This window comes from Bubalus kerabau, chromosome 17, assembly GCF_029407905.1.
Source record: "Bubalus kerabau isolate K-KA32 ecotype Philippines breed swamp buffalo chromosome 17, PCC_UOA_SB_1v2, whole genome shotgun sequence".
Taxonomy (NCBI): domain Eukaryota; kingdom Metazoa; phylum Chordata; class Mammalia; order Artiodactyla; family Bovidae; genus Bubalus; species Bubalus kerabau.
This window is the reverse complement of record NC_073640.1, coordinates 39,550,762-39,573,832: the sequence shown is the minus strand read 5'-3', so window position 1 is coordinate 39,573,832 and position 23,071 is coordinate 39,550,762. Positions and strand designations below refer to the sequence as shown.

The window sequence follows — 23,071 nt, the reverse complement described above, 5'->3', positions numbered from 1 at the left end:
AAAGACAGTGTGGTGTGGTGACTTTGGTCAAATTCCAAGGCGGGATCTAGCCATTGGTGTCATCGCTTGAACCGTCGTTGTGGTTGTAAGGAAAATACAGAGCACGTCCTAAACAGCTGAAGAATTGTTACAACACTGAAAAAGCTGTCTGGTGTCACTGTTAGAAGATGGCCCATGGAAATGCTGCTCATGCAGTTCTAAAGCCACAGAGACCCCTCACTTTCCAAAAGCAACGGAAAGGAAGATAAATCACAAGACTTTCTGCTCTCAAACATTTTCTCTTTTTACATAAATCCTGTAAAACTAGGTTTAGGAAACAAAATTTAAGAAAACAGGAGCAAAACTAAACCAACTTCCAGGCAAGATGTTCAAAGTAATTAAAACCATATTAGAAACTGTAATTGTGTCTTAATTTTGACAACTCTGTGTTCTCGTTAAAATGAAAAGCAATCTGGAAATATCTATATATAACCATATACACAGACACACATGAACCCATCCCTTCAAATTCATACAGACAAGCCACAAGAGGGCGCTCCAACAATGGAAAGAGACCACCAGCTTGACTTCCTTTAGATGCTCATTTCAGTACTTACTGGGCACACCTCTTCCAACTTTGCAACAGAAACCCCAATTCCAGATTCTTCGCTTTTCTACAGATATAAGCTCTTCCAGATGGTCGCACTTTTAAGGGTGTCTATCCATGTTCCAAATCTTAACAAGAGGGTCAACACACCTAGTATTTAGTAAATGAGTCCTCACATTATTAAATATTTAAATAATGAAGAGTAAAACTGCCATGTTATGTTGTACAGAAACTGTTGTGAATGTGTTCAGAGTCACATAAAAAACTTACGAAAACTTTGCTACTGAAATAGAGAAACTCAGTTTCTTTCCATCATGATCACCTTCAGGTGTCTTATTTCAGAACATTTTTAAGTCTGGCACACAGGATAATGATTTTTACTTTAAAATAAAGAATGACAGTTCCATTTAATTACTGTTAGGAATGAAATGCCAGGATCTATACCTAGAGAGACTTCCTTGATCAACTCAGCAGCTGCATGGCAGCCCTGAACGAGTATTCGGGTCCAGGTGGACAGATCCCGGTGTGTCTCCACCCTGAAGAGATGCATCTCGATGCCCTGCCGAGAGCCTGTCCTGGTGGCGAATGTCAGGTCAGATCCAAGGGAGGGTGAGCGACACCCAGAGCCAGAATGAACCAGCCTAGGACCACAAACACAGCAAAGTTCAAAAGTCATTAATGTACTGTCAGAGGACAATCTCAGCAATTTATGCTGATAAAAATGCAGAAAATTATAAACGTCATCAGCATTTTTTAGGTAAGTATATCTCAAAACAAGATTATAGTCTTTGACATAGATACTATTCTGTTTTCCCATAAAAATGACTCCTGGTGTCACAAGCAGAACACTAGGTCAGATGGCCCAAGAACCCCAATTTCCCATTTGCTTTTTCATGCTCCCATGAAAGGCTGTACTGTGCTTAGTCACTTGGTCGTGTCCACCTCTTTACAATGCCACTAGGGAAGCTCTCCCAAGAGGCTAGGCATGTCAAAAAAAAAAAAAGACTCAATTTTGATTAAGAAATAAGCCACAAACAGGCATATCCTCCCCCACTGTCAGTATCACCAGAATGGCAATTTTTTACCAAGGATAAATGTATACCAATACATCATAATCAGTCAAAATCCAGGTTTGGACAAATATATCAATATAAATACATATAGCCATTATTATTATATACAGAGAATTTTCATTGCTCTGAAAATCCTCAGTATACTGCCTACTTATCCTCTCTCTCCCTGGGCAACACCTGATCTTTTTATTGTCTCCTGGAGAATGTCAGATCTACAGCAGAAAATATACTGTTCTATCATAACAGCTAATATGGCAATTCTCAAATATCTTTTTTTTTTTTTTTTGCCACACAATGCAGAACTTCCTTGACCAGGGATTGAACCCATGTACCCTGCAGTGGAAGCATGGAGTCTTAACCACTAGACCACTGGGGAAGTCCTCAAATACTTTTATATAAAAGCCCTATCAAAAAGGCTCAGAAGTCCAGCTGAAGAGGCTACTATAGGCCAAAGATAGACCATGATTTTTTCTTTTTTTTTTAAACTGACTGGTTCCTCAAAAAGTTAAACAGAGGTACCATATGATCCAACTATTCCACTCCTAGGTACATACCCAAGAGAAATAAAAACATATATTAGAATAAAAATTTGTTCACAAATGTACATATCAGCATTATTCTTAATAGCCTAAAAGTGGAAATAGCTCAAATATCCATCACTTGATGAGTAGATAAAATGTGGTATGTACATACAATGGAATATTATTCAGTCATAAAAAAGAAACTTTGGAACTACTTGGCTACAGCTCTTGACTCTCATTCACTTAAAATATGACACTACTCTACTACAAAAAAAACAAAAAAAACAAAAAAAAAATGATGTGACATCTTTTTACTTGAAAAAGTGAGTTCTAGGAATTCCCTGGCAGTCCAATGGGTAGGATTCAGCACTTTCACTGCTGTGGCCTGGGTTCAAATCCTGGCCAGGGAACTAAGATCCCATAGGCTGTGCAGCATGGCCCAAAAAAATCATCCTGGGGAGAAGAGTCAAATCAAGAATGAGACAGCAATGAAACAAAACAGAGAAGAGAAAAAAACATGAGAAACATAAGCAAGAAAGAACCTTAGTTTCTACAATGTGTCCTACATATTCTGCCCTATGAGATGCTCCTAAGAATAGGGTTTCGAGGTCAAAGATAAGAAATGTGACATTCATGAACTAAAAAATATTTTCAGATAAAAGGGAAAGAGCAGAACATTGTCTAAGAAAGTATGACTGTTAAAGCATTTTAAAAATCCCTTCAACTAATAGTGGAAAGCTTCCTACAAAGAAAATCTTAATCCCAGATGGCTTTGCTGATGAATTCTATCAAAAATTTAAGAATCAGTACCAATTCTTTATAAAGTCTTCCAAAAAACAGAAGAGGAGGGAATACCTCCCAACTCTTTCTATGAGGCCAGTAACACCCTAATACCCAGACCAAAGACATCTCAAGAAAAGAAAAACCACAGACCAAGATAATTCATAAATAAAAGACACAAAAGTTCTCATCAAATTATTAGCAAATTGAATCTAGCAAAACCAAATAAGATTTATCTCAGAAGTACAAGGTTGGTTTAATATTCAAAATCAATATGGTAATTTATTTATAAATTGATTCAATTTAAAAATTGTTTTAAAATTGATTTATAAACTGATAAGTAAAACCATATAAATAGAATAAAGGACAGAACCTACAAGATCACTGTAATAGACTTGGAAAAAACATTTTAACAAATCCAAAATCATTTAATTAAATCCAAAATTGAAAACACTCAACAAATGTGGAATAGAAGGGAACTTCATCACTCAGATGAAGTGTACCTATAAAAAAACCCATAGCTAACTTTGGGTTGTTTAGGGCTGAGGGAGAGGAAAATGAAGAGTGAATGCTAGTGGGTAAGGAGTTTCTTTTTTGGGGTGATTCAAGTGTCCTAATATTGACTGTGGTAATTGCATAACTCTGTGAAAATATTAAAAAGCATTAAACTTTAGGGCTCCCCTGGTGGCTCAGTGGTAAAGAATCTGCCTGCCAATGCAGGAGATACAGGCTTGATCCCTGGTCCAGGAAGATCCCATACGCTGCAGAGCAACTAAACCCATGTGCCACCACTGCTGAGCCTGTGTTTTTAGAGCCCAGAAGCTGCAGCTAGTAAGTCCATGTGCCGCAACTACACAAGCCCACGCGCCTAGAGCCCGGGCTCTACATCTAGAGAAGCCATGGCAATGAGAAGCCCCATGCGCCACCTGCTCTTCGCACTGTATTTACTATATTAGGAAATACAGTATATTTACTATAACGAGAAATTAAAACTGATAAATCTTTAAAATATTAATTCATTTTAAAATAAAAATAACAAACCTATTAGGTGCTAATATAATAACATACTTTTATTAATAATATTTTTCAAAATGAATGTGAAGACTGGCACTGTTTTAATTTTTTTCAAATCTCTTTCATATACAGCTTAATAAAAGACAGATGAATTCTCTTATGTGTATCTGTATTCTGCCACAGTATGTAGCTGAAGTATACTCAGCCTCACACAGGTATGCAGTTGGACAAGGAAAGAGTCTTTTAATAGCTATTTCAGATAATTATGGCTATCTTTCTGTCCACCAAACCAAAAATCAACAAGTAGTTTCTTAAAGGTTAGTTGCAAGGTAGGATCTGAAACCTTATCAATAAAGTTTTTATGTGTGCAAAGTTGCTCCAGTTGTGTCTGACTCTGGGACCCCATGGACTGTAGACCTCCAGGCTCTTTTATCCATGGGATTTTCCAGGCAAGAATACTGGAGTGGGTTGTCATGCCTTTCTCCAGGGGATCTTTCCAAAGCAGGGATCGAACCTGCTTCTCCTGCATTGCAGGCAAATTCTTTACCACTGAGCCACCAGGAAACCCTCAATTATCTTGTTACATTAAAAAATCCAATGGTCTCTCTTGCAGCTTGAATAGATTTTTTTACCCTTGCATGATTTTGCAGCATGCAACTGAATTGGTCATTTGGAATATATTTTTTCATTGAGTTATGCACATTTCCAAATGTTAAAAGCATTTTATTATATAAAAAAGTCACATTTGGTAATATTGCCACTGATCTCATCACATAAGTCTTTAAGTACTAGGAAGCTGTCAAAATTTATAGTGAGAGACACAAGTTTTCCAGAATTCTAATTTTTTGTTTGAAAGATAGAAATTTTTAATTGTTAACAAATACCATCAGTGTTGTCTTTAAATGACAAATTCATTTTGAATTTTATTTTAGAAAGAATTAAAAGTCTGACAAATACCCAAGTCTGAATAGCCATAGTCTGTCAGTCAGTTTTTTTTTTTTTTAAAGGGAAAGTGGTGTTCCATTAAAAACAAAAACAAAAAAAAACAGCGAGTTCAGCTCACAAAAACCACACATGCTTTTCTTTGCAGCAAACCATCACACCTCCATATGCAGCAGAAGTAGACTCTAAGCACTTCCCACATCATCTCACAGATTATCAACAAGATGAATACTCAAGGGCTGAGATTAAATAAAACTAGCAATTTTCTGCCTCAACAAAGGCATTCTGAGGTTAAATTGGCATGTTTTCTCCCTGCAAGGCCATACAGTTCGGTGCCAACTGCCTTGATTCATGATAAGCAATTTTTCCAAACTCAGTGCAAATGTCAACAGTGAGAAAAGCAAACAACATGTTAGTATTACTGTGAAAACAGTTTTGAACTTACAGACGCCCTGAAGAGGGTATCCCCAGAGATCCACAAAAGTATTATTTGAGAACCACCTCCCTGAGCTGATCCCTGTAGAACCAACATGCCAATTACACATTAGCTACCTCAGCAAGAGTTAAATGAGTTTCAAAACTACTCCACATACAATCCAAGTAATACAGAGTGTGAGCAAAGTGTCAGGGTGTATTCCCCCATATTCAGTTTGATTGCTAATCTCAAATCAGACCTTAAAAAAATATAAAGTCCAGGAGAATTTTTCCTACAGATTTGATTATGAAATATTTGGCAGAGGGAAACTAATTCAAACCAGCTGCTGGACTCTTGCTGCACAGCAGTTGGTTAGAACACACTGTCAAAAGGGCCCCCTTAGTGGGAAGGCCCGATGAGCTCATGCAAAGGCGGCTTTGGCCCCATAAATCCCATAAGCATACCACCACTCAATTTTCCACATTGTCAAGTAGCCATGCTTTCTCTGGATCTTTTTCTTTTCCAAAGAAGGCATATAGGAAAAGACTACAAAATGCACATCCTGCAAAATCTACAGCACCTGTATCTAATTCTCTACCTCTATCGGGCACTTGGCTTTAACCTCAGGAAATGTGTCAAATGAAATAAGAAGAATAAAATAAAAATCCTCTTCATTTATCACTTTCTTTTACTTAATTCCCTGACCATCCCAAAATATCAACTATTAGATCAGCTTTGGTTTCTAAGAATCTGCAAATATGCAAGCCAATGTAAATAGTAACTCATGTTAATTTATATCACCCTAACAGTGTTCTTTGATTTTTGAGCTATAATTAATTAATTTATTTATCAGAGACTATCTGCCTTTGCTATTGAATCATCAAGGCCCTTTCTGCAGGACCCTTATATCCTGAAGGAATTAAACAGGGCACACCTCTCTAACTCTGAGGCTCAATAAATCCTTCATCTCTATTCTGTGATCTAAGGGCTACAGCTCTAAATTACAGAGAAACTTCTGAAAAGCTATGTGAAAATTGTATTTTTAAAAAATAATGATATATATAAGGGAACTTGGCAAATTGAAGGAAATCCTACATAACGTAGAAGTCTTCCTGTAATTTAAGAATTCTTTCCTCACATGAATCTTTGTCTCCTGAAAGCAGGAGCCCCTACACTGCTCCCCATGGGACGTACTAGAGGACGCCATCATTTAGCCTTTTTGACCGCCAAGTACTTCTTTGTGGGGCTCCTTTTTAATGTGTAGTTTTTGAGCTGTATCAAAACTGGATTCTTTTTTAAGCCCAAATTAACACTGAATGTGAATATGTTTCCTAGTTTCACACTAGATAACTAGTGTCTGGTTATTTCTTAAGACATATTGGCCTCCAAATCTACACTTCTCCTTTCTTTTCCTTCCAGCTCCCTACATCTGGCATACTAGAAACATCCTGTTGCTTCAGGTCAAATAAATGTTTACTTGATGGAATCAAATTGTACTCTTATACTAGAAAGAGAAGTTGAAGAATATTTTGGCTGAGTTGTGTAGTTTATCCACAGTACCACATTCTGGTTTAAATGATTTCATCACTCGGTCAAAATGCTGCCACAATTTCAGTGGTTTTCTAGTCACAGTCAATAAGGGAAAGAAAACACCAAAACACAATTTATTTATCTTCATGAGTAAGCAAGTCTTGAGAAGAGCAGTTAGGGAGCTGCTTCGACAACTTAAAAAATACACACAAAAATACTAGTGACAGAAACCATATATTCTGAGCTAGGAGCTGCAAAAATGATCAATAGTGTTGTGAAAGAAAAGTTTTTGTCTAAATCGTCTACATCGCTGCTTGAAGGCTATTTTAGGCACCTAAAAGATAACAGAAGTCGTTTTAAAATTCCTTAGTAGATTCAGAGTAGGACAGATATTTTGTTGTCTTTAGTCTTACCTTGTGGCAACAAGAGGGTAGCTATGACATGGTGATGCCCAGGCATCCCTGGTCCATGGCATACAGTCATAAAGCAGCAGGTCCTTCTCAGTCACGGCCATGAGGACAGGTCTCCACTGCTGCCTTCCACCATCTAGCTTTGCCTGTTACAGAGGTGAGATCCAGAAAGTAGAGCTAACTATAATAATATGTAACCGTGAAAGTTCCTTCAGTGACCACCTAAGACAGTGGGTCTCCATTCTGCCTCCCCATCCTAACCCATGTGAGACAAAGGAAATGCCCCACAGATTCCTTCCCACTGGCAGGGCCTCTCCACTGGGAGGTGTGAAGTAGATTGTGTGTAGCTGGAGAAAGTGCTCCCTGAGTGAATTACACACATTTTCTAATGATATGACACAGTTTCTTTCCCCTACTCCACAATAACTGTTGCTGCTGCTGCTAAGTCGCTTCAGTCATGTCCGACTCTGTGTGACCCCATAGACGGCAGCCCACCAGGCTCCCCCATCCCTGGGATTCTCCTGGCAAGAACACTTGAGTGGGTTGCCATTTCCTTCTCCAATGCATGAAAGTGAAAAGTGAAAGTGAAGTCGCTCAGTCATGTCAATAACTAATTATCACCAATTCTAATTAAATACATAGCACTCAGTTCAAAATGATAGTGGTTTTAGTATATCTGATGTGGGAGTAACATCTTCTAAGTGCAAGACAGAAACTGTTACCAAGTCCGTATAATCTAAACATCAGTGTTTTTCAAATATTTTTGATCAAGACTTGCAATAAGAAATAAATTTTACATTGCAACTCAACACATATATATAAATACTGAATTTTAAAATTTCCTAAAGAACCATAATTCCTATCCTTTGTACAATGCACTCTGATAATTTCTATTTTATCTTTTTAAAATGGCAAAATGACCAACTATGTTCTATTTTGGAAAACACTGATATAAACTACTGTCAAAGAGTTGCCCATTACAGTTCAGGAAGTTTATGCTTCAGTTTCAAATGTACCATTGCAGTTAATTGCATAAAGCTCAGTTATCTCTGTGATAGTTTAAAAACAAAGGAAAACAACCACTATTTATATGTATTGTCAAGGATCCAAGGCCAAAAAGCAAAAGACTATGTTCAAGTAAAACCCTGGTATCATCAAAATGTTTGCCTTCCTAAGATGAGACCTTTGAGCAGGGAGCGCGTAACAACAGTATTTCAACCCTCAACTTTTCAGCTCGCTATCACTGACAGCTTCGAGATAAATTTAAATTGATGAATCACTTTTCTCTCACTTGTCTTCAGATCCACCTTTTATCTTCTCTTCCTTAATGACTTCTGAAGATAATTTGAACATGTCAGAGCATTTTAAGAATACGTTTATAATCTGAAAAGTGGCCTGAGTGGTTCATTTCTGTGCTGTAACATCTACACTGGGCCTCTATTCTTGCTAGAGCTATGACTGGATTCCACGAGCGGGAATGAATTCCAGCCAGTGAAGCTACCCATGTTCAACCACGTACTGAAAGCCCAAAATACATGACCCAACCCTGAGAATTCTAGCAAAATACGGGAGAAATAATTGATTCTTTCCTTAGTGGTGAACCTGAGTTTTCTAAGACTTTATACGTCTAGAGGTAAAGATTGTGATGTCTTTCTAAGATTTTATGTGTCTAGGGGGAAAGACTAAGATTGTGATGTCTGGAGGGAAAGTATCAGCTGTAAAGAGGTTCTCTTGGATTCAATTTTGGGGTCACAGATACTCCAAAGGGATTTCTAACTTATATGCATTACTAAGTCTTTGTCTCTGAGATTGTTATGGACAATGTTTCATAGGGAAAATAATATAAAAATCTATCTTCCCAAAGGGATAAAATGATAACCTGATTTTTCAAATTAACTCTTTTTGCTAAGTTATAAGACAGATTGTGAATGCTAGGTCACAGTATATGCATTTAGGAAATCTGAATTAAATGTATTTCTTCCCAAAGAAGAGAAAGGAAAACTGCCAATGTCAATAGAAACAATATCCAATTTAAAGACAGAGAACTTGTGTTTTCAATATACAATTTTTAAAAAGTGTTTATTCTTTAGCTCTTTCGAGTCCTTCACTTTTGGAGAATATCTTTTCCCTCTTCTACTTAATCACTGGAGAAAAATGAAACCTCAGTTTCAGTCATTCTGTTTGCCTATCTGCCTTAACTTATAAGGGTACTGTTTGCCTTCACTGGAATCAGAATGCCGCCAGCTATATATAGCACGTGCTTTCAGTTGCGGTATCAGTACAAGCAGCCTTGGGGCTCAACTGCTGAGGTGGTTTTTTTCCCCTGCTATCGAGTTTTTGGCCAGAGAAAAAAAGGATACTAATGTTAGGGTTCTGCTTTGCTTGTGTTTCAACAACCACACAAGTGTACACCTGGCCAAACAATAGTCCTCTCCAAATTTTGTTTTTTAACAACTAGAGTTGAATAGCACTAAAGATGAAAAAATTAATCATAGTTATTATTCATTCCCTAAATCTCTTCATCCTACAAATCTTTTTAAGAGGTGATATACTTCTGTTCTTTATGCATTTTAGTATTACAATAGAAAACATAGAGCAAAAAATAAACTGTGCCATTAATTCTGATTTAGTGTATATGTTTCTAATTTGAATCTTTACACATTTTGAGAATAATGAGGGACAAAGTACAAACTGTGAAAACAAAGCTTTCTTTGGCTATCTTGGTTTTCCCAACAATACTCAAATGCCTAAAATACTTATTTTGTAGATAATATATGTCTCCACACTTGGTAGGCTTAAAGAAAATTACCTCTTAAGAATATATAGTTCTTAAAAAAAAAGAATATATAGTTCTTAAGAATATAAGAGGTATAGTTAGAATATAAGAATATAAAACTTATAGTTATCAGTCACATAAAAATCAGCATCAATAAAGAGATAAGTCCCTTGCACAGAAATTATTTATTAGTTATCAAACATCTATAGCCTAGGTTTTCCCTATTTTAGGCAAACTCAATTTATGATAATGTGAAATAACAAACAGATAAAGAAAAATCATTTAAAGTTAAATAAATAATCCTTCCTTAAGTTATCTGCCCCAAATGCCTATCTTTTCTAGGTACAACTAAAACAGTTTCATTTATGTGTATGCTTTTCAGGAAATATATCTATTGCTAAAAGAAATGCTTACCTATTTTAAAAAGATTACATGATCTGAAAACAGACTGGCCATTTTCACACTCATAGAATTAAATAATATTACAATTAAAGAAGGCTTTGGCATTTACCTAGTTCAACTTTATCAAATATGTAAGTTCATTATAAAATTCCTCTGAGAAACAATATCCAATCTTGCTTGAACACCTTATTCTAAATGTATTTGATTTGGGTGACCGAAACAACTACTTGGAAAAAGTAAAAATCATGAACAGTTTAAAAACAGCACTTTGGATTAGTTCTGTAGTACTATTTTTTAAAGAACTTGAAACTATTCAACTTAGTATTATTTCCCAACCCTGAGCTTGTGTTCCTGGATAGTGTTTTATAATTAATGACTTGTCTACTTGCTTTTTCATGTATATATGTAGACAAAGAAAAAAATTACTGAATATCTACTATATACAAAGCATTAGGCTAAGTTCTCTGGGGCAAAAGATTTGAGAGAAATGTGCTCCTGTCTTTGAAAAGCTCACAACTGAGTGGAGGAAACACAAACATAAAATATAGTCCATCCAGGGCAGACTGTGATGAATTTATGGCTTTATTTTTTTTCTCCTTTCTTCTGGTCTGTATGTAGCATAAACCAAATTAACTCCACTTTAAAGGTCTGGCAACTCTCATATATTGCTGGTGGGAATTTAAATTAGTTCAATCTTAATGGAAGGCAATTTGACAATATCTATCAAAATTATTGATACAAAGTGTTAGTCCTAGTGTTTGTGGTTGTGTGTGTTAGTCCCTTGGTCCTGTCCGATTCTTGGCGACCCACATGGACTGCAGCCTGCCAGGCTCCTCTGCCCATGGAATTCTCCAAGCAAGAATACTGGAGTGGGTTGCCATTTCCTTCTCCAGGGGATCTTCCCAACCCAGGGATTGAACCTGGGTCTCCTGCATTGCAGGCAGATTTATTACCATCTGAGCCACCAGGGAAGCCCACTGATACAAATGCCTGTATCTTTTGTGGTAGTTTAAAAAGATGTCCACACATTCTTTACCATTCTTCCCTTTAAGAGCTGGAGCCCTGGGGTGTAGACTGGACTTAGTAATAACTCACTTCTAATGAAGAGAGAAGAAGAGCCTAGGTCATAGCCACATAGGTATTGTAGTGTCCATCTTGTTCTCTCTCTCAGATCATTTGCTCTGAGGGAAACCCACAGATGTATCTTGAGGACACTCAGGCAATTTTGTGGAAAGGCCTGCATGGCAAGGAGCTGAAGACTTCTGCCTACAAGCAGCAAGAAACTGAGACTTCCTGCCAACAGCGATACAGATGAATCATGTTGGAGGTGCACCTGCCAACCCATCAAGCCCTCAGATGACTGCTGCCCTGGCTGACAGCTTGACTGCAACTTCCTGAAGGGTCCTGGGCCAGGACCACCCAGCTAAATGGCTACCAGATTAACTGTGGGACATAAGCGTTATTCCAAAAACACTAAGTCTTGGGGGTAATTTGCCTTATAGAGATAGGTTATTAATAAACCCTTTGAAACAGCACTTCTGAGATGTATCCTAATGTTAATGTTAAGTCGCTTGCTCAGTTGTGTCCGACTCTTTGCGACTCCGTGGACTATAGCCCACCAGGCTCCTCTGTCCATGGGATTCTCCAGGCAAGAATACTGGAGTGGGTTGCCATTTCCTTCTCCAAGGGATCTTCCCAACCCAGGGATCAAACCCAGGTCTCTCGCATTGCAGGCAGATGCTTTAACCTCTGAGCCACCAGGGAAGCCCAACAGATATACACATATGTTCTATGAACTCTAATAATCAAAGCTCAGGAAATGATGCTAAAATTTTGGATAAATCCTTTTCTTTTTTTTTTTTTTTTGATAAATCCTTTTCTAACCAAAGTTTTACAACTTACTACCAGAAACCAAAGAACCAAATACATTCAGATAATGTGTGTTCTCTTGTTATCTGCTCTATCTGGATTCTGGAACCAAAGAGTTTGGACAACACATGTGTGAAAGGACAAACCACAAGGTTATTCATTATAGCAAGGTTATTCATTCTTTGTAAGGGCACAAGATTATGACGACACTGGAGGAAATGCTTACTTAACTACAGCCACACAATGAAAACTATAAAGTTGTAAAAAAGAATGCTCCATATATTTTGATATAAAAAGATCTCCAGGTTATATTGTTTCATGAAAAAAACCAGCAAAGTATTGATATAAAGTAGTGTGCATAATATGCTTTCTTCTTTTATAAAAGAGAAAAAGAACATATTTCATATTTGCTTTTACCTGCATAAGAAACTCTCAAAAGAGTCACTATAAAGGAATCAAAGTGATTATCTTTCTGGGGGCTGAGGGGTGGGAATTAGGTGGATGGGGAACCAGAAGGAGGGTAAGACTTCACCTATTAACTTCTCATTTTAATCTTGGAACCTTGCCAAAGTATTTTTTTTAAAGCATGCAGATTTCTAACATTGCCAAAAGCACAGAACAACTACCACTCCATTGAGTTTTTCAACCAGCATATAAAAACATAGAAACCATGATAAAATACTAAAACTTTCAAAGTCATTAAGTGGTATACATGGTATAAGTATACCATGATTTTCATTAGTTTCTTCTGCTTATTCTAGTCATGCCTCCTAGAAATCATCACAGTACTAATTCTGTGTTCTAATTTATTAGAATCATTATTTGAAGTGTTCATAAAATTTCATGGCTGAAAATAAATAGATCAGTGGAGTCCAAAACTGATTCACCACACTATCACCTGGGGGAGCGAATGAGATTGCCAGGCCCCACCATCAGTCTACCAAATGGGGACTCCTGAGGGGGACCATGGGGAGCCAGACCCTAAAACTGTATTTAAAACAAAACAAAACAACAACACAAAGGAACAGAACCTTTATGGGCTGATACTGATGCAATCCCTGCCCCCCTGGCACACATGAAGGAACTAGGGTGCAAAGATATAAAGGAACTTTTAAAAAGAAAACCAATGAAAAACAGAGTTAGCCCCTGAACACTCATCTCTGACTCCCTAACCCTGTTTGTTTTCAGCTCCCTCTGGCTCAGCTGACGGTGAAGGCCCCAAAAGAAAAAGGATGTGTTGTAACATCATGTACAACTTTTAGTCTCCCTTTTGTCAAACTTTGGATCTAAACTAACTAGGGTTATGTTCTTCCTTTCCTTTCACCCAACCTCTATTTAAGTTTTCTGGTTTCTTTCCATTTGTCAGTTGTAGAAGACAACTATATGTGTGTTTAATAGCTTGTAAAATATTTTGTATATTTTAAACTTTACCCAGATCAGGGTAGTAAGCCTGTTGTCTCTGAAACTCTGTCAATAGACTAGAGCAAGAATTGGGGAACTATGGCCCATGGGCCAAATACAGCCCACTTTCTGTTTCTGTAAATAAAGTTTTATTAAAGCACAGCCACATCTATTCATGTTCATGTTGTCTATGACTGTTTTGCTGCTATCGTGGCTGAGTTAAGTAGTCGTGGCACTAATAGCCCTTTGCAAAATAAGTTTGCTGATTCCATTCTAAAATCATGAAAATTATCTCCAGTCATTAAGGACAGAAATGATAAAAATCTCTTCATGGTTATGTTATGATGATGACTATCATGACAGTCAATTCTTCTGGTGGAAGTGATAATTAGCAATAAATAGCTAAAGACTAGGGGAGGAGAAACAAAAGATCTACAAGTTAGACACTGGAGACCTGACTGTGTGATAAACATTCCAGACATACGAAATGGGGGAACCATCCTGGCTCTGAACGGTGACCCGGTGAGACCTTGCCCTGCCTCCCAGCCTACCTGTTCTGCCAGCCAGGCAATGTGCTTAACCTCCTTGCTGCCTCCCGCTGTACTGGTTGCACCAAGCATGGCATTGAGTTCAGCCAACACCTGTGGGAGGAGAGCCATTATGTTGGTGTGGATAGCTACGAACCAGGAGTGTGCTGTGGCTGTATCCTTGCAACGGAGGATCAATGTGTTCCTGCTATCAGGAGAATGGAGCTCTATCAATCTGTGTGGAAAAAGAAAAAAGAAAATGAGCTAGATCAGAAGCCATCAAAACTGCCACGGTTTAACATATATAACTGAAAATCAACTTTAATTTTACATTCCAGAATATAAATGCTTTTTCTTAATTCCTTAGAGTCCAATTCCAGAGAAATCCACATGTGGAAAGATCATCACCAGAAAGACTAACTGCTGGGTCTGCTGTTTCAATATTCATGAAATGACCTGAAATGAGAGAACCTAGTATAGAATCCATAGTAAGAATACTTCACTCCGCCTTCATTTCCAAGTCAAAGAAATGGAGAGCCTGCTTGTTGAATCTCATAGGCTCATTGTAATGAAAGAATTTTTTTTTTAAATACTTAGAAAATTCTGGTATATAGTATTGCTAGGTAAGTAAAACTTATTGCCAAAAATTGAACTGAAATTTCCACTGTGTGAAATAAAATAGCTGAAGAATATGACTCTCTATGAAAATTTGGAATTGTTTTCTAGGGTCTGGGTAATGTCATATGATTAAATCATCCTCCAAATAGTGGAGGAAAAATAGTTAAGAAATCTTCAATTCTATGACTATTATTTATTAATGCTCAACTAAGAACAATCTCTACTTCAAAAGTAACCTTTAGGACTTATTTAAATTTTTTTAAAGATACACGCAACCAATTCCTTATAAAGCAATTTGCCGGGTACTATCTTGTGTTTTGATCAAAGCTTTTGCCAAGATGAATTTTAAAAATCAATCAATAAATGACTAACATATGTTCACTGCTGTGCTCTAACAGTGAACATAAATATCTTTTAAAAGGGAAAAAATTAAAAGCTCTTAGGAGTGTTTTTCATGGTAGGCTGAAAACTGACAAACTGCCACTGACCAAGGAGAGAACTTTTTATTCTTTCATCTTTCTGAAGACAGTTTTTGCTTCCTTGCAGCCCTGTCACGAGATCCCTCACTGCCTGACCAACATGACTGGTTTACAGGTACAGCAGCATGTCTGCCTTGAAGCTTGCATCCCTCTCTCTGGTCATATTTAGAAATTCCTTTATAATTCCATTTTAACTTGCCATACTTAATGTGGCAAATATTCATTCTCATTTGAGCTCTGGTCAGTCCATCCTTTCTTAAATAAACATTTAATGAAAACCTACTGTTTTCTAGATTCTATGCTAGACACTGTATTAGAGATACAATAGTGAAAATAAATGAGAAAAACTAGTCTCTCCTCTCACTGGGCCTATCATCTAATGGGGAAGGCAGAAAGTTTATATTTAACTAATATACAAGTTACAAAAACTACTTCTATAAAGAACTGTGATGACTACCACAAAATTCTTGGCTCAAAAAGGTACTCCTGAGATGTTAGCAGCAAAGCAGGACTGCAATGGGGGCCTCTTCACCCCTGGGGCACACTTACCGAGCTGGTATACAGCTTATAAACACACCTATCCATGCTGCCTACCTACTTATCCACTGACACGCCCTCCCACTAGACTTACCCTGCTAGCTACCTGAAGGTCTACCCACCAGTCTATCCATGTTTCATATGCCTTCACAGTTTTACAGCAATAGTTCTAGAAAACAGTCAAAACATAAAATAAGATCTGTGACCAGTCGAAACACTTCACAAAGCCCATACCTGAAGCATCTTCATAGTCACAAGCTATTTTGCTTCTGTTTTAGTTATAGTTCTGATGAGTTTATTTGATTTCCTATCCTATAGCTAAATACAGCAAGAAACAGCTTGAGATAAAAACTTTGGGGGCTTTGCATAGCAGGTTAAGTCTGGATATTAATTGGTAAGCAACGTGGAATCACTGAGGATTCTGAACAAGGGGACAATATGATCAAGACAATGAATTAAAAAATTAACTTTATGAGATATCTGTACACCTAGGTTCGGAGGAGCATCATTCACAATAACCAAAAGGTGGCAACAACCCAAATGTCCATCAATGGGATGGATAAACAAAATGGGATACACACACACACACACACAATATTCAGCTTTAAAAAGGAAAGAAACTCTGTCACATGCTATAATATGAGTGAACCTTGAGAGGATTATTCTAAATGAAACAAACCTATCACAAAAGGGCAAATATTATATGAGTCCACTTATATGAGGTACCTAGAGTAGTCAAAGTCACAGAAACAAAAACTAGGATGGTAGTGGCTAGGGGATGGGAGGAGAGGGAAACGGAGAGCTGTTGAATGGGTACAATTTTTATTGTGCAAGAGGAAAAAGTTTTGAAGATTGGTATTATAGTAATATGAATATAATTAATACCATTGAACTATACATTTAAAAATAGTTAAGATGGTAAATTTTATGTTGTGTGTATATGTGCGTGCTCAGTTGCTCAGTCATGTCCGAATCTTTGCAACCCCATAGACTATAGCCCACCAGGCTCCTCTGTCCATGGGATTTCCTTGGCAAGAATACAGGAATGAACTGCCATTTGCTCCTCCAGAAAAAGAGTTATGATGGTAAATCTTATGTTATGTGTATTTTATCACAATTAAAAATAATAAGCTAAAAAATAATTTGATGGTGGGATGTAAGATGGATTACAATAGAGAAATGGCCTAGGGAGATTTAATTGGACCCAAAAAGGATGAGACCACCTGCTGAGTCACCAGCAGGACACATACTCCTAGGCAGGAGGAACTCCTCCATCCAAAAAGCCCAGAAAAAGCAGAGAGAAGGAAAGAGATTTCTGACAAATAGCTTAATATTCACATTGACCTTTATTTAGTTTTCTATACTATTTTATGTTTTTTTCTTTTTAATGTTATTTTTCACTATATCAATTGTTGCTGTCATGGTCCTTAACATAAATATTGATACTTGTTGGCTAAAAAATGATTATATTCTCTAAAGAAAACAATTATACACTTGTTATGGGAAGATTTAAAATAGTACATTACCCCCACTCCCTGGCTCTGAACTCCTGGCAACTGTTGATCTGTTTCCAAGGAATCCTGTAGTATGTAACTTTCTCATTTAGCAATATGCATTTAAGGTTCCTCCATGTCTTTTGTGGCTTGAGAGCTTATTTCTTTTTATGGCTGAATAATATTCCACTGTCTGGAGGAACCATAGTTTGTTTATCCATTCACCTATGGATGGTCCTTTCGGTTGTTTTCAAATTTTGGCAATTATGATGAAAGCATTCATGTGTAGGTTTCTGTGTGGACCTAAGTTTTTGACTCCTTTGGGTAAATACTAAGGAGCACAACTGTGGGGTCACATGGTAAGACTACTGTGTTTAGCTTTGTAAGAAACTGCCAAACTGTCTTCCAAAGTAGCCGTTTCATTGTGCATTCCCCTCACTGATAGATAAGCCTTCCTGGGGGTGTACATCTTTACCAGCATGTGGTACTGTTTGCTGGATTCTGGCCATTCTAGTACATGTACAGTGACATCTTAATGTTTTAATTCACAATTCCTTAATAGAATATGATTTTAACACTTTTCATTTCCCTATTTGTCATCTCTATTTCTCCTTTGGTGAAGTGTCTGTTGCCCATTTTAAAACTGGGTTGTTTTCTTATTACTGAGTTTTAGAATTCTTTATATATTTCAGATGTCAGTCCTTTATTTCATATGTATTTTACAAAGATTTTTCTCCCAGTCCTCAGCTTATCTCTTTGTTCTCTTAACAGTGTGTGATGATTAATTTTATGTGTCAACTTGACTGGGCTAAGATATGTCCAGGTAGCTGGTAAAACATTATTTCCAGGTGTGTCTGTGAGGGTGTTTCTGCAACAGATTAGCATCATCAGTAGAATGAGTAAAGGAGATGGTCCTCGCCAGTGCGGCTGGGCATCATCCAATTCACCGAGGGCATAAATAGAATAAAAAAAGCAGAGGAGAGGCAAATTAGCTCTCTTCTTAAGTTGGGACATGCATCTTCTCCAGCCCTCAAACACTGGTGCTCCTGGTTCTTGGGACTTTGAACTTGGGGTGAATTTTAAGACTGGCTTTTCTATTTCTCCAGCTTGCAGACCATGGGACTTTGTCTCCACAACTACATGAGTTAATTCCTATAATGAGTAAATAAACCTATCTATCCATCCTATTGTTTGTTTCTCTGGAGAAACCTAGTACACAGTGTCTGTTACACAGCAGAAGCTTTTATTGTTAATAAAGTTCAACTTGTAAAGTTTTCTTTAATGTACTGTGCTTTTGGTATTTTATCTAAGGAGTCATTTACAAATTTAAAGGGAATTTTTAAAAAGCATAATCTTATAAGCTCAGGGAGAAGATGAGAGGAGCGACTACAACAAAATTTTGGAAGCTGGCAAGCAGACAGAGTAGTTAAATGATTTAGCAAACCTAAGAAAAGTAGGGGAGAGTCAAATCCAAGCCAGTCTATGTTGCAGAATCCTAAAGAGGCCGAGGAATTGGAGGCACCAGTTACCTCTGGAAGTGGGAGTAGGGCACGCAGCTAAAATAGAGAGGCCAGCTGACCGGTTCAGCATTCCCCACACCCAGCAGCTAGTGACTGTCCCACCCTCAGTCCAGCAGAAGCCTGACCTCCACCCTCATCCCACCAAACTGAATGCAAGAGCCAGGGATGTCCTTAGTTTAGACTCTCTACCGGGCTGACCATTTTCTACAGAGGCTGTTCATTTCTACCTGGTTGCTTTGGCACTGTAACCAGCTTAACATCCTTAATCACATGCTAAAAGTTCAGTCGCAAAACCATGATGAAAAATTTCTTTCACTCCTCCTACTGACCTACTTAACACTAAAGGCAGGAATCAGCTCATCCTTCTCTGGGCACAAAACGTTCACCTTCTGAAAAAGCCTTCAGACCTCATACAGTTCCTGGGAAAGTCTCAGATACAGGTCCTTGGCCATAGTTAAAAGTCTGAAAATCCTGATGTTAAAGTTCCTACTTATTAATAAGTGAAAGAAAGGAAAATAAGTCTGTTACAAAATAACCTGATTAAGCAGAAGATCATGGAACCACTAGGCTAAAAAAGGGGGAAACAGGAAGTAAAACAGTTCCCTTGGACAGAATCACAAACTTTTCATCAAAAGAGAAAATCTGTAGTGTTTCTTAAAATGTGATTGTAAAATAGGAAATTAAATTAGAAGAAACAGAATATAAACTCCACAACAGGACTAAAGATTCTAGGATCCAGAAGTCTGCCTTTGAAGAAGCAGCCCCTGGAGCTGATAAAGGGAACAAAGTGTTTCCTAATGTTGACTGCTGTTTTAAAAGACAAATTCAAATGAAAACTACTAAGAGTTTTGAGGCAGTCTGCCAGTCATTGTTTGGGCCCACAGGAGAGAGGAGGAGACAGCTACAGTGTGAAGAGGTCTGGCCTCCAGTCAAACCACTGAGGATTTCCTGAGAAAAGCAATTACATTCTGACCAGATGAATCAGATCATGGTTAGGTCCACAGAAGCATAAGATTCTTTAAGTCTAGCCTGCTTATTCTGTTCAGAAAAGTCTTTGTCATAAAGTATGAGTTCAATTTATAATAATGTTCAATTAATAATGTTGTTTTGTATGTTATAAAGCCAAAATTTACCTTTTACATGGAAAACAGCCAAAGCGAAGATGACCCAGACCTTGAGAACCTCAACGATAACAGAGTTACATTTCCGAAAAGCAGCTTTAAGAACACCGTGTTCTCGATAAACTCTGCACTGCCCATAATGCTGTTTGCTAAGGAACAGGCTCATGTTCTCTCCCTGGAGTCTGTCATTATTTATTTAGCTTTCAGTTTCCACAATGAACTGCTTATAATGATCAGAAGCATCTAGTGAGGTCTTGAAAGAGGAGAGGTGGAAAAAGCAAATAAATCTCTTCCCCCTCCTCACTTACACATTCTGATAGTCAGCACTTTTTTCCAGCTCTAGATAGTCAAACTAAATCAATGTAGTGAAACAGAGGGGAAAAAAAGGCTGCTTTCCTCTCCTGTCAAAGAAGTCTTTACATAAACACAAAGGATGAACCACAAAGAGATTCCACTATATACTCATCAGAACAGTTAATGTTAAAAAGACTGACACTCTCAGTGTTGGTATGGATGTAGCTGGTAGGAATGTAAGACGGCACAACCACTTTGGAAAAAAGTCTCACAGGTTTTTTAAAAAAATAAACATACACCTATCCTTTGAGTCAGCAGTTTCACTCCTAAGAACTTACCCACAAGAACTAAAAATGTATGCCCACAAGAATTGTAACCATCAATAGGAAAATTGATCAAGAAACTGTGGTATATCCATAAAATATGCTACTACTTAGCAATAAAGAGAAAGAACTATTGTTACACATAACAGGAAGGATGAAGCTCAAGAATCCTACACTGGAAACCAACACAACACTGTAAAGCAATCTTACTTCAATTAAAAAATAAATTAAAAAAAAATCTTACACTGAGTAAAATAATTCTATCACAAAAAGTACACATGACATGACTATAATTTTATCAAGTTTCAGAATAGTTGAAACCAATACATGACAGCAAGTCAGAACAGGAGTAGCCTTGGACGGTGGGAGAGGGAATTGACTGTGGAGGGCAAAAGAAAACTTCCCAGGGTAAGAGTAATGTTCTGTATCTTGACAGGCTTGGGTCACACAATTGAATGCATCTGTCAAAACTTATGGTTTGTATATTTTATTGTATGTAGATATTATCTCAAAAGAAAAAAAGTTACAACAAAAATACTGAACTCTATATGCATGTTTGAGTAGAGGGAAGCATAGTAATGTATGCAATTTACTTTGAAACGAATCAAAAATATAAGATGGACTGATGGATGGCTAAATGGGCCTATTTGTGATAAATCAAACATAATAAAATGTTAATGGTAGAATCTAGGTGGTGGAAAAATGAGTGTTGACTGTAAAATTATTTCGACTTTGCCCAAGTTTGAAGATTTTCACAATAAAACATTAGGGAAAAAATTAGAGCTACAATGTGATAAATATCTTGGTGACAGATATCCTGATAAAATTTATTTTTATTGTTCCTAAATGAACTGTTTCTCTTCATGGCTTTAAACATCGCAGTTGTGTTACCTGTCATGACATTCCCTTTGACAGAGCTGAGATAAATTTAAGGATGAATGAGCTAGAAGCGATTTTATAGATACTATCTTATTTATTATTGAAGTAGTTCTAAAAAACAGAGTTGAACATGTATTATTATGTTCATTTTATGGAAGGAAAAAAATAGGAGGACAGAGAAATTAAGGGACTTATTTAAGGTTACAAGGACACCAGCAGCAAGTATAATAATAATATACTGAGAGTATTCTATGCCAATTTTATAATCATTCTCTTATTTAATCCTCACACAAGCTTTCATTTTCTACAGGAGGAAACCATGGCTTATGGAAAACAAATAGCTTGGCTGAAGTGTCAAAGTCCATCACCCTAACTTCAGTCTAACGAGTCAATGGTTCTGAACTTTTTTTTTTTTTTTTTTACCAAGATACACACATAGGATAAAGATCCACATTCCTGTGGGGATAACCAAAGTCACAAGTAATTTTTCCAGGTACCTGTAATTCTACTGCTTTTCTTTTTCTCTAGAATTCCAATTTCTCTAGAATTCCAATACTTGGAATGCAAGTAAGAGTGACATGAGAATAACTTTGAATCTCTTTCGATTTATATTTTACAAAAAGCAGATCATTTGCAAATTTGGTATTTCTTTTTTTGGTTGCACCGTGGGGCATACTGGATCTTAGTTCCCCGATCAAAGATTGAAACTGTGCCCCCTGCAGTGGGAGCATGGAGTCAACCTCAGGACTGCCAGGGAGGTCCCCAAATTTGGTATTTCAAGCCACATCAGAAATGAATTGTTTTGCAGAATTAAGCCTAAGAATCTTCAACAGCCTGACTCTTCTAAGAACTTCCCTTGTATAGTACACTCTGGTCAAGTAGACCAATCAATGGTCTTACTAAAAAGCATGGTATGATACACTCTTGTAGCCCAAACTGCCCTTTCCATTTGGTTCTAAAAATCTATTTCAAATTTGATCATTGATCAAATACCTTTAGCATATGTGCTAAAGAGCATGCAGCCCCAAGTTTCAATAAAGGTCAAGACTATTGAGCTCTGAAAGACGTCTTCATGGATGATAAACTAGCACGGCTTTCAGCAATAGAGCCAAGTCATTTCATCTTCCTCCTTCCTTCTTTCCTCACTCCCACAACTCCAGTATCCTACAGAAACTGTGTAATACTTTTTCTTTTCTTACAATACTCAGATATAGCAGCAGCACTCCAAGCGCTATAGACTAAATGTTTGTGTCTCCACCTCAAATCCGTATGTTAGAATTCTAACCCGAATATGACAAGATTAGCAAATGGGGCTTCTGGCAGGCAATTAGATCATGAGGGCAGAGCCCTCACAGATGGGACCAGTACTCTCCTGTGAGAGAGACCCCAGAGAGCTTTCTAGACTTCTCTGCCATTGCAGACATGGCAAGGAAATGACCATTGGAAGCGGGCCTTCACCAGACACTAAGTCTGCCAGTGCCTTGATCTTGGACTTCCCTCCTTTTCCCTAACCATGAAAAATAAATTTCTGTTGTTTATAAGCCACCCAGTTTATGTTTTT

General features: G+C 37.4%; 1 protein-coding gene and 1 non-coding gene across 3 annotated transcripts in view; one reads left to right on the top strand and one right to left on the bottom strand.

The window, feature by feature from the left end:
- SNTB2 (syntrophin beta 2) overlaps positions 1-23,071 on the bottom strand; it is a 69,806-nt gene that overhangs the window by 8,229 nt on the left and 38,506 nt on the right. For both annotated transcript variants that reach the window (XR_008704577.1, XM_055554256.1), the window contains exons 3-5: positions 14,271-14,481; positions 7,275-7,417; positions 1,031-1,227 (exon numbers count right to left, since the gene is read on the bottom strand). Coding sequence is in view for 1 of the 2 variants with exons in the window: in XM_055554256.1 (XP_055410231.1) it covers positions 1,031-1,227; positions 7,275-7,417; positions 14,271-14,481 (551 nt within the window). In the remaining variant the exon portion in view is untranslated. The remainder of the gene's footprint in view (positions 1-1,030; positions 1,228-7,274; positions 7,418-14,270; positions 14,482-23,071) is intronic.
- TRNAE-UUC (transfer RNA glutamic acid (anticodon UUC)) lies at positions 2,519-2,590 on the top strand. The gene has a single exon. It is a non-coding gene; the product is annotated as a tRNA-Glu (tRNA).